Below are 12,031 nucleotides of genomic sequence, written 5' to 3' on the forward strand. Positions count from 1 at the left end.
TTCCAGGCTGCTCTCTCACTCAGTTTGTATGTAGTTTCAGGTTAATCTGTGTTATGTCCTTGCCATTGCGAGGCCCAGTTTCCAATGTTTGTTATTTGTAGTGTGCCTGGGTGCTAGGGATGCCCCACACGTGAGAATAGATAGGTCTGCTCATCCTCAGAGAAAGCAAAGATACTTACCTGTAGCAGGTATTCTTCAAGGACAGCAGACCTTATATTCTCACAATCCCTCCCACCTCCCCTTGAGGTTATCTCATTTATTATTTTTACTTTTTTGCTTTTATGCTCAACTGAGGTGACCGCGTTTGCGTGGCAGGTGGAGAGTGTCTCACGCTCCACAAAGCTCCTCTTATGCTTGTCATAAGATCTAGATCAGGTAATACGACCTGTGTTACACACTTCTGAGAATATAAGGCCTGCTTTCTTCAGAGAATACCTGCTACAGGTAAGTATCTTTGCTTTGCAGGAAGATCTTGAGTGTGCTCAAGAGGCCCCACATGGGCTTTCATGAGCTCTGGTGAGTTGTGTATTAATATTTCTGTAAGGGCTGCAGCCATTCAGACATCACCCATAATTAAAACCCTTCCTGTTCATGGAGAAATTCCCATTATAGGTAAGCAATTTTGTTGACAGATTAGTCTTAATTGAGCTTGGTCTGACTCAACATGACCTTTCTTATGTTCTTAGTGTTAAAGCTTGCTTTTCTCTTTTTGAAAATAATTTTAATTCCTTGCTGCAGTCAGCAGTGAATTTGCTTATACCTTGTGGCTCCGAGTATGAAATTCAGCCCACAATATTTGCCGTTTTGCTGTGTGTGAACCCTGGGGAATTGGCCCAGTACTTATGAGGCTAAATTCTCCCAAAGATTGGTCATTTCTTAAAATTGTAATCATTACAAAACTGACTTTTATCTTAGACAAAGGTAGAGGCAATCTTTGTGAATTAAGTTTCTTAGATTTTAAAGAGCTTTGAAATAGCATTTGGATTTCGTTATTGAATAATTTATGTTGACACTTTGGTGTAAATAGTAATCTAGCATTTATCAGAATAATTTAGAGCAGTCCATAGGCACCATGTTAGTTTCCATTTGTTATAAGCCATGTAAATGAACTAGATCTGTGATTAAATGCATGCTGCTGCTTTTTTTTTCTTTCTAATAAGGTTCAACTCAGAAGAAACTGGTGGCTCCTGATATGTTCACAGAATCAGATGATATGTTTGCAGCATACTTTGATGTAGGTATTTTAGTTTTAGATTATTATTTGGTGCTCTCGTTTTCTCTATAGTATGTCCCTTCATCTGCAGAAGCTTTTTCTCATGATTGTGTCAGCTTTGCTAGGATTAGAGCATGAGAATTCTATCTTGGATATAAAAACAATAAAAAGATCATAGTACCGTTACGCTTATTCTAAGTTTTTTTAAGAATAGTGGTGGAATAGGAAGCAGATGGAGAATCAGCACATTGTAAAAGTTAACAGTTTCAGCGTGTGCCACATTTTGCCTAACAGTCATCTATGTAGGATTGAAGAGGTATCTGAAAGCACTAGTTTGCTGGATATGATGGAGACAATAAAATACCTCAGAGAGATGCTGAGAAAGTCAGCTAGATGATTAAGGAAGGCTAAGGGGATGGGAAGCTCTTAATTGCTGGAGGTAAAGATTACCTTGGAAAACTGTATGTACTTCATGGAGTGTACCTTTCCAATCTTGTTCTGTTCTGTTTTCTATAACTGATGGTCTTGGCACTGAGCTTTGCTGCCTAGTAAATTGCCCTTGCCTTTATGTTCTATTTGTACATTTGAAAGAAGAGCAAGTTAAGGGTAGTTTTGGTGTGTTCATGAGAACATGTAAGTTCAGTGTTTTGTCCTTGCCTTGTATAACACTTAAATTTTTAAAACATAAACCTAAGTAAAGTTAAGAGGTATAAAAAGAAGCTAATGTTTTGTCCCTGATTCTTTGATTCTCTGAGGACATGTGGGGTGACATCATCCAATAGAGCCCCCTTTGAGAGAGTTTAGTGTACATGTGCACTTGCCTTCCCACCTGCCATTGTCACATGGGACCTAGCCAGTCACCATTTTTTTCATGGAGTGTAATGGTCACACTGTTCTGGTGCTCCCTGTCAGCTTGTGTCTACTTGAATTATTGAGGCATTTTTGGCCAGTATTAGTGCTTTCTCACAAAATCGTGTCACTGTTGTGTGGGATCTTTTTTCAAGTTTGTTTATTTTGATATACCACAAAATCATCATAAGATATCTAAGCAGTTCACAATATCAGTTAAAATTGGATAATAGGTTTAATAAAACAGCAAGAGGAAATAGAGGGGAAAAAAACAAAAGGTAAAATATGCTGGACATGGATGTAGGGGGAGGGAAGAGAGAAGAAGTGAGATGAACATGGATGGAGGAGAGGAGAGAGGAGAAATGCTCGACATGGATGGAGAGAGGAAGGAGATGCATCCTGACAAGGTGAGGGAAAGGGAAAAGAGGAGAAAATCTGCACATGGATGATAGGCAAAAGCTGGATCCACTCTATACCTCCTCCAGTCAAGTCCGCAGAGGACCCAGCTTTTACCTATGGATGTAGGGCAAGAAATGAAGGAGGATAGTAAAGAAATAAATGGAAAGGAAGCCCTGGAAACGGAGTTAAGGGATCAGATAAAGAGCCTCAGAATCAGAGACTGGGACCAACATGTTCAGAAAAACAGTCACCAGACAACAAAGGTAGAAAAAATCATTTTATTTTCATTTTAGTATTTGGAAGATGTCCAATTTGAGAATTTACATCTGCTGTCTTATTTTGCACTGGGTATACTAGAGCTCTAACAGCTTATAGAAATTATTTATAATGAAAAAAAAATCACAAGTTATTTTTTGCTCCTATACTGGTATAGTATTTTTAATGATACTGCTTATATGCGCCATGGCTGATATAGGGGGTGTGGCTACCATGGATGTGGCCACCATAGGGGGCGCAGCCATAGATGGTGACCCCACCCATAATGAGTACCGGTACCTTTTTTCCTACAAAAAAAGCACTGGGTAAACCATGGTATAAAGAGTTACAGTAATCCAATTTTGTGATAACAAAACAGTGTCGAGTGAACTTTGTTTCTTGGCTCTGCTATTTATTGAATTGTGAGCTGTTGCTCTGCCTTCTGCTGTGCTGGTGGTTCCATGTTCGATCCCTATTATAATCTTTCGTAGGATTAATCGCTCCGTCCCTTCCTGTACAACCTTGTTCAGATCAAGTTTATCTCATTCTCGTGCAAGGAAAGGAACCTTCTTCTCCAGGTGCCATTTAATCACTTTATCTTCAGTTAGTTCGGTCTCCATCTCCTACCTCCCTATTCCAATTGTGTATGTAAATGTTAGGTTGGTGGTCAATAAAACTGTTGTTTACAATCCGTAATGGTTTCTCCACCAACCAATCCCTAATGATTATTGCCTGCAAATAAAGTGATCCTGCGTTGTTGGAGCCCATATGCCTTGTTCTCTTCTTTCGCCCTTCAGGAAGCTGTTCTGCCTCAGAAAGCAGTTTTACTGAATTCCTCTCCGATATTTGTGTTAAGCTTGCTAATGTTTTAATAGTGGGTGATACTAATTTGCACCTTGATAACCCTAGGGATGTTAAGACAAAGAGCTTACTTGATTTTCTCGCCTTCTCCGATTCCTTCTGCTGTATTCCCAATCCTCCCACATTAGGGGTCATCTAGATCTGCTGGCTTATAGAACTGTACATATGGAGAATTTCTACCTGTGTGACCCATCCTGGTGCCATGTCCCTTGGTCAGACCATAAGATTCTGGAGTTTGCTCTTTACTGGAGGGAAGCTACTAGAGCTTTTCAGTCCACTGTCACCTCTCCTCCTTTTATATCAAGAGGCAGAACTGATTATGTAAAATTTTGGTGTATCTTTCATAATCCACAGCTTCCAGATACAGACAGTGAGGATTTCTTGTGTAAGTGGGATTCTATGTAGTTCTACCCTGGATAGTACGACTCTCATCAAAGTTTTGCCCAAACTCACCCATTGGTTGTCACCCTGGTACAATCAATATATTCTCCTCCTGAAGAGGTGGTATAGAAAATTTAGCGAGAAGTGGTCCACACATAAATCTGACGAGAACAAAATGCTTTGGAGGAAGGCTACCAGGGATCATAAGAAAAAGATTGTAGAAGATAAAACCCTCTACTATCAAGAGCAAATTGGTTGCAGCCACTTAAATACCCATAAGCTCTTTAGCCTTCTTAATAGGCTTCTGTCACTTGAAAACTTAACATCAAGAACTGTAGCCACTTCCTCTGCTAATCAATTAGCCACGTACTTCGAACAAAAAGTAATTAAAAATTAAGGGGGGGGGGGGGTTTATACTGCAACTTTAGGCCACTAGCATTCAATCTTGCATCAAGCAACCTAGTCTGGATGCTGGTATTGCAGCTGTCCGACTGTGGTCCTCCTTTCTGCTACCCACTCATGAAACTGTCAAATCCTTTTTCAAAAAGTATTCTTCTTCTGGATGCTTGTCTTAGTTTTTTATTAGAAACTGCACCAACAGGGTTCATTGACTTTCTTCAAGCTCGTATCTCATTTATGCTGACTCGGGGTGCTTTTCCTCAGCGGAAGGGTTCCATGATACTTACTCCAATCCCTGAGAGCACCTCAGCTTCATTGGGAGACGTTACTAATTACAGGCCTGTCGCTTCCATCCCATTGTTGAAAGGTAATGGAGGGATTAGCAGGTACTCAGCTTATGATGAATTTCCTTTCCTCTTTCTCCCTCTTGCATAAATCCCAATCAGGCTTTAGGCCTTGTTATAGTACTGAGACAGTCTTGACCACCTTAGTATTTGATTTTAGGAAGGCAATCAGTCTAGACTTTAAGTTTTTAGTGTTGCAATTTGATATGCCAAATGTCTTTGACCTCGTTGATCATGAGTTGCTTTTAGGCCTGTTAGACCAATTCAGACTGTGTGGGAAGGCTCACCAATGGTTCTGCGGTTTCCTAAAATCTAAATTGTATCAAGTGAAGTTGTCAGGTTCTCTCTCACCTTCCTGGGCTCCTGACTACGTGGTACCACAGGGCTCGCTATTATCTCCAATCCTGTTCAGTGTTATGATGACTTTGTTAGGTGAAAGACTGGAGGCAGCAAGGTTCTGCACTTTCATATATGCAGACAATGTTGCAGTCTACGTCCCTTTCAAGATTGGTCTTCCAGAAATCGTCCATAAGATTAGGCTTCGTCTCGATTTTTTGGAATCATGGACTTTCAAATTTAAATTAAGTTGAATAGAGAGAAGACTAAATTTCTTGTGGTAACCAACCCCTTCGACCGTACTGTATATAATAATTTTACCATTGACGATGCATCCTACCCCCTAGACACTACACTTAGGGTACTGGGTGTATTAATTGACAGTCATCTCATGTTCGAGCCTCAGGTTTCCTCAGTAATGAAAAACTCCTTCAGGTCTCTTTGGAAGCTGAGGAGAATCAGATCATAATTCTCACCTGACATCTTTAGACTGCTAGTTCAATCTTTGGTGTTAACTCAGTTCGATTACTGCAGTTCCATCTATTATGGATGTTAAGGAAGGTGTCCTAAAACAGCTGCATACAGCAGCTAGGCTTGTCTTCAAGTTATCGTGTTTTGATAGTCACTCCATTATTATTCAAGCTGCACTGGATGCCCATTAAAGCCAGGAATATTTTTCAATTGTGTTTTTGTATTTCAGATATATGACATGACACCGGATTATATTTAGCCCTTAATAACTGTTCCCCTACACAGTATAACCTCCGGTTCTAGGGACTACCTTAGTCTTCATCTTCCAGATTGCAGGAGAGTGCGCTATAAATTGGTTCACTCCACAGGCTTTAGATACCAGGGTGCTAAGTGGTGGAACTCACAGCCAATGGCAATGAAGGTACTGAAAACTTTCCTCTTTGAGAGGTTTCTACCCATTGATGGAGTGCATTAGATTGTAACTGGCCATCGGTGGTTTATTATTTAGTTCTTATTTGTATCTTATTTGTGCTTCTTTGCTCTTACTTGATATTTTGTTTATAGTATTGTAATCCTTGCCTGTTTTATTTATTGTAAGCCACATTGAACTCGAGTATGTTCAGGATAACGTGGGGAATAAATGTTAAAATAAATAAAAGCCGTATTCTAAGAGAAGTCATCTCTAGCATTGAATGGACAGAACAAATCTGCCTTAAAGTTAAAAAGCTATGTCGGATAACAGTTGAAATCGGTTTTCAAAAAGAGAGAGCGCTGTCTAAATAGACCCCAAGAACTGTCACTGAGTGTTCAAGGGGGATCGGTACCATGAATGAGAGGGGGAGAAGAAAGATGCATAGAGGGACCTGAGGAAAAAATAACCAATTCTGATTTAGCAGGGTTAAGTTTCATGTGATTTTCAGCTAACTAGTCTGCAATAGTGTCCAGTTTTGATGAAATTAAAGGCATGGACTGAAAGGAGGACGAATCAAAAAAAGGCAATAACTTGAATGTCATCCGCATTTATATAAAAGGAAAGGTCAACTGACTTTATCAGTAAATCAAGTGGAGGAAGAAAAATATTGAAGAGAAGTGGTCCAAGGATAGAGCTCTGAGGAATTCTTGAGTTGAGGGGGTCTGGGATCAGAAAGTGGAGAGAGGTGCAATATACCCGAAAAAAAATTTGTTAGATAGGTAAGAATGAAACCAAGCAAGAATAGGTCCACAAATGCAGAAGTTGGCCGAGCATCTGAGAAAGAGAGAGTGTTTTACTAAATCAAAAGCAGATGATAAGTCAATTGTAATGAGACTGGCATCCCTACCACTGTTTAGAATGAGTTGAATAGAATTATCAAGACCTAGGAGATAGTGTTCAGTGGAATGATGGTTGCAAAAATAGGCTTGGCAGGGATGGATGAAAAGCATTATTTTTTTTCAAAAACGTGTCATATGTGCTACTTCAATCTTGTCAATCACTTTAGAAAGGAAAGGGAGGAAAGATCACCGTTCTTACAGTGAGGGCAAATGATAACTGTCTTCTAACCCTCTGGGAAGTCACTGATAGACAAACTTGACACCACTGAGTAGAGAAAAGGTAAAGAAGGTTCTGCAAAACGCTTCAACCGAGGAAGAATGAGAGGTGAGGGTGTTGTATTTGGGGGAAGACTTTGGGTGTAGACAAAATTAGGGGTCTTGTTGGGAGTTAGAGATAGAGAGAAGTTGGAGTGACAGATATAATGGGGGGAAACTGGAACCTGAGGAGGGAATTTCAGGCCTTAGGATTGGGAAATTCTGTGCAAAAACACTACAAATAATCAATGTAGAATTTTAAAAATGTTTGTGCAGAATTCCCCCAGGTGTAAAAAAAATATATATAACAAAAGTATAACAAAAAACACTGTCCAGTGGTAAATTCCTTCAGCTTACCTGATAATAGGTCTCGGGTTCTGTTGGCTTCCACTAGGTGGTCATACGGTTTTAAATGGAAGAGGTTTGCATCTGATGTGAGGGCAGGGCTGTAGATCCCTTTGTCCTGTCCTACACAAAAACTGCTTCAATACCTTCTGCATCTCCGAGACAGGTCTGAAGACAGATTTTATTAGGGTTCACCTTAGTCCAGTTTTGGTGCTTATTAGAGAATGATGTGGGGACAAAGTTTGTCCCCATCCCCGTGAACTCAGTCTGATCTCATTCGCAGAAGCCTTGAACAGTTATGATTTTATATTTAAATCATTTTATTAAAGTATTAAAAAAACATTCTGTATAACTGTCATTTTATAAATCACAGCAAATACAGAACAAGGATTTTTTTTAAACCCTGTCTCCCCTTGCCCCTCATAAATATCCCCTCCACCTTTGGGAAAACTGAACAAGCCAAATTACTACAGAATGCTACATAGAAAATTTCATGCTAACAGAATACCTCGGTCACACACACACAACACAAATGCTAAATACATAATAGCTGACCAAAAATAAAAAACATTAAACAAAACCCCAAGAGCACACACCAAAAGATAGGAAGAGATGCATTTGCTCCTATACTGTTCAAAATATAAAGATCACACATGCCAGGGGTGGTGGTAGAGGAGTGCAGCTAGGAAAACTGCCCTCTGGCTAGAGAGACCCCTAAGCCTGCTGGAAGCTGTAGGCATGGCCTGTTAGTGGGGTTCTCCTGCCCATTTGACATTTCTTCTTTCTCCATGCTCACTATCCATCTTCCATCTCTGTGTACCTATCTTTCCCACATGTTCCTTGTGTTCCTATACTTCCCTGTCCATCATCTCCCGTGTCCCATCTCCCTGCATCGTTACCACTCTGTCCCTATCCCTGCCCCCTGTGTCCAGCCATCACTCTTGTGTCCCTATACCCCCCAAGTTCAGCATCTCCCTTCTATGTTCCTATTGTTCCTCTGTGTCCATATACCATCCTCATGCAGCATCTCTTCCTCCCTCCCTTCCTTCCCTCTTCTCCAACGCTGCCTCTGTCCCCTTCAGCTCCAGCCCTCCCTCCAGTGCTGCATCTGTCCCCTTCAGCTCCCTCTATCCAACGCTGCATCTGTCCCCTTCAGCTCCCTCTATCCAACGCTGCATCTGTCCCCTTCAGCTCCCTCTATCCAACGCTGCATCTGTCCCTTTCAGCTCCCTCTATCCAACGCTGCATCTGTCCCCTTCAGCTCCCTCTATCCAACGCTGCATCTGTCCCCTTCAGCTCCCTCTATCCAACGCTGCCTCTGTCCCTTTCAGCTCACTCCCTCCAGCGCTTCCTCTGTCCCTTTCAGCTCACTTCCTCCAGTGCTTCCTCTGTCCCCTTCAGCTCCCTCTCTCCGTCCCTTTCAGCTCCTTCCCTCCAGCGCTTCCTCTGTCCCTTTCAGCTCACTTCCTCCAGTGCTTCCTCTGTCCCCTTCAGCTCCCTCTCTCCGTCCCTTTCAGCTCCTTCCCTACCTCTGTCCCCTTCAACTTCCTCCCTCCAGCGCTGCCTCTGTCCCCTTCAGCTCCCTCTCTCCGTCCCCTTCAGCTCCTTCCCTACCTCTGTCCCCTTTGGCTCCCTCCCTCCAGCGCTGCCTCGGTCCCCTTTGGCTCCCTCCCTCCAGCGCTGCCTCTGTCCCCTTCAGCTCCCTCTCTCCGTCCCCTTCAGCTCCTTCCCTACCTCTGTCCCCTTCGGCTCCCTCCCTCCAGCGCTGCCTCTGTCCCCTTTGGCTCCCTCCCTCCAGCGCTGCCTCTGTCTCCTTCAGCTCCCTCCCTCCATCCCCTTCAGCTCCCTCCCTCCACTGCTATCTCTTTCCCCTTCCGCTCCTTCCCTCCAGCGCTGCCTCTGTCCCCTTCAGCTGTATCCTTTTCATGTCCGTTCCCTTCATCTCTCCCCCTCCCTCCAATGCTGCCTCTGTCCCCTTCAGCTCCTTCCCTCCCTCCAACGCTGCCTCTGTCCCCTTCAGCTCTGTCTCCTTCAGCTCCCTCCAACGCTGCCTCTGTCCCCTTCAGCTCCCTCCCTCCAACGCTGCCTCTGTCCCCTTCAGCTCCATCTCCTTCAGCTCCCTCCCTCCAACGCTGCCTCTGTCCCCTTCAGCTCCGTCTCCTTCAGCTCCCTCCCTCCAACGCTGCCTCTTTCCCCTTCAGCTCCATCCTTCCCTCCAACGCTGTTTTTCCCCTTCCCCCGTGCGGGTCTATCACTGCCCTCCCCTTACCTTATGTGGGTGCAGCATTGTTTTCGCTGCAAAGAAGATCCCCCACAGGCCTTACATCAGAAGGCGGGAGCCATCAGAGAAGAGAAGCCCCGGAGCAGGCCTATGGGGGATCATCTTTGTGGCTCAAAAAGGTAGAAAGATGCGACGTGGAAGGGAGGGAGGGAGGAAGGAGACACCTGACTTGAGATAATCAGTTTTCAGGGGGGTTTTTAATGATGGAAGCAAGGCTGTTCCCTGCTCCCACTGAGTGTTAAAAATTTTGCTCCTGCACATGCAGTAGATTTTTTTTTTTTTTTTTTACTGTGGGTCCCCATCCCCATGTCATTTTCTAGTGCTTATCACCAGCTAGAGGGTAAATCCACCTTTGTTTAGTTCACTTTATTCAGAGCTGCTTCCATTGAAGCATCCTATTAAACCTCCTACAGTTTCATATGAATTCAACATTGTTTTAAGCTAGCTGATAAAAGTTCTTTTTGCCATCTTAAATACCTATGGTTACCATATGTCTGGGTTTGGGGGTGCTGCAGGGCATCCCGCCGGGCTTTTCCAGCCTGCCTGTTTGTCCAGGTTTGTGTGCAGGCTGGTGTGCAGGTGGGTGAGCCTCAGGATGCCCTTCCCTCACATTGTGCCCTGGTGCTCAAGTGGCCTCTTCAGGTCAGGAAAGAACCCCACTCTTTCCTGCCCAGTGCTGCCACTGACCACTCATTGCCGGCGCCACTTCAGGTAGCACCTCGTGAGACTTCTGTAGAAGTCTTGTGAGATCACCGCTTGAAGTCTCGGCGGCCATTTTGAAGCAGCACCAGCCCGGAAAGTGTGGGGTTCTTTCCTGCCCTGAAAGAGGCCATTAGACCACCAAGACTCTCAATAAGATACAGGAGGGGAGCGGAGGGGATGTGGATGGAATCATGGGTGGAGGGAGGGAGCTGTAAAAAATAAAAATAAAAAGGACGGTGGAGGGAGGCTGGAGAAAAGATTGGGGAGGGGGACGTGCCTAGGGGGAGATAAAGAGGGAAATTTCTAGAAGGGGATGCAGAGAGGGATATCATGGATGGGAGGGAAAAAGAATGGGAGACACGCTTTTGAAATGTACATTTCTCAGCAGTTCATGAGCATGTCATGTACATCTTTTCATTTGTATTTGGCTTTCTTGGGGGGGGTCAAGGTGATTGGGTGGCGCAAGGGTGTCATAGGGGAGGCAGGGTGGGGGGGGGTGTTGAGGCGGGGCTGAATTTCATTTTGTGTACTCAATTTTTTTTTTTGTCATGGTAAATATAGTACCCTTTAAATAATTGACTTGGAAGATCCAATTTTTGGTGGTAGCCACTTCAACCTGCAGGGTCATTCAGTAATGCATTACTACTACTACTCATTTCTGTAGCGCTACAAGATGTACGCAGAATTCCACAAAGACGCATAAGAGACATTTGCTGCTCAGCAGAACTTTACTGCAGCTGATCCAACTTTCACAATGTTTTCATCAATAAATGGAGTCTATCCTAAGATCCTTCCTAAGCACTGCAATTCCATCTTAACCATTCAATTGTTCAAGTACCATTGTTTTTTTGTTTTTGTTTTGTTTTTTTTACAAATCTTCATGCTCACAAATGTGAGAACACACTTTAGACTGCAAGAGTTTTGGCCTTCTGTCTGAAGCAGACTAAAGCCTCTAAAAGTCTACCCAAACAAGATGGGGCTACCATTGGCAAATACATTCTTTCAAATTGGCTATCATACTTCCTTCACTTTGCCCAGGCTGGGCTGACTCTTGAGGTTTATGTCACAGCTGATATTTTCTGTGTCAGTAGCCCACTTCAAATCAGCCTCCATATAAGAAATTTGCGGAGCTGCAATGTGGTCTTTGGTCCACACGTTCACATGTCGTTATTGTTTGGAAAAGGACTCCCAATTTGACAGTCGGTTTGGCCAAACAGTTCTCTAGAATTTATTTAGGTTTTAGAATCCAACTCACCCCCAAAGGCCCATTTATTTGTGTTCCATACTACTTTCAAAAAAAAAAAGTTGTTGCAAACTTTATAGCTAGGTCTACTGTGTTCCATATTCTTGCCTGTTGCAGGGCTAACAGTTTATTATCCCCTTTTTTTGAAGGATCTAAGCTATGGAGTCCCACAGTCCCACATGTGAGAAGATATCCTGCTTGTTCTTGGAGAAAATAAGTTACTTATCTGTAGCAGATGTTCTCCTAGGACAGCAGCATACATATTCTCATATACCCTCCCATTTTCCCTAGAGTTGAATGCTGTTTGCCCAGAAGCTTGACTGGCTAGGTCCTGTGCTATAGTAGTGGGCAGGAAGTTGCATGTCATGCATGTGAACTCTCGGATT

At 43.3% G+C, this 12,031-nt stretch overlaps 1 protein-coding gene across 6 annotated transcripts in view; it reads left to right on the forward strand.

Annotated features, from left to right (window-relative positions):
• PRPF4B (pre-mRNA processing factor 4B) overlaps nucleotides 1-12,031 on the forward strand; it is a 201,507-nt gene that overhangs the window by 130,560 nt on the left and 58,916 nt on the right. For all 6 annotated transcript variants that reach the window (XM_030208674.1, XM_030208675.1, XM_030208677.1 and 3 more), the window contains exon 7: nucleotides 1,161-1,234. In XM_030208674.1, coding sequence (XP_030064534.1) covers nucleotides 1,161-1,234 — 74 coding nt within the window. The remainder of the gene's footprint in view (nucleotides 1-1,160; nucleotides 1,235-12,031) is intronic.

This window comes from Microcaecilia unicolor, chromosome 1 (genome assembly GCF_901765095.1).
Source record: "Microcaecilia unicolor chromosome 1, aMicUni1.1, whole genome shotgun sequence".
Lineage (NCBI taxonomy): Eukaryota > Metazoa > Chordata > Amphibia > Gymnophiona > Siphonopidae > Microcaecilia > Microcaecilia unicolor.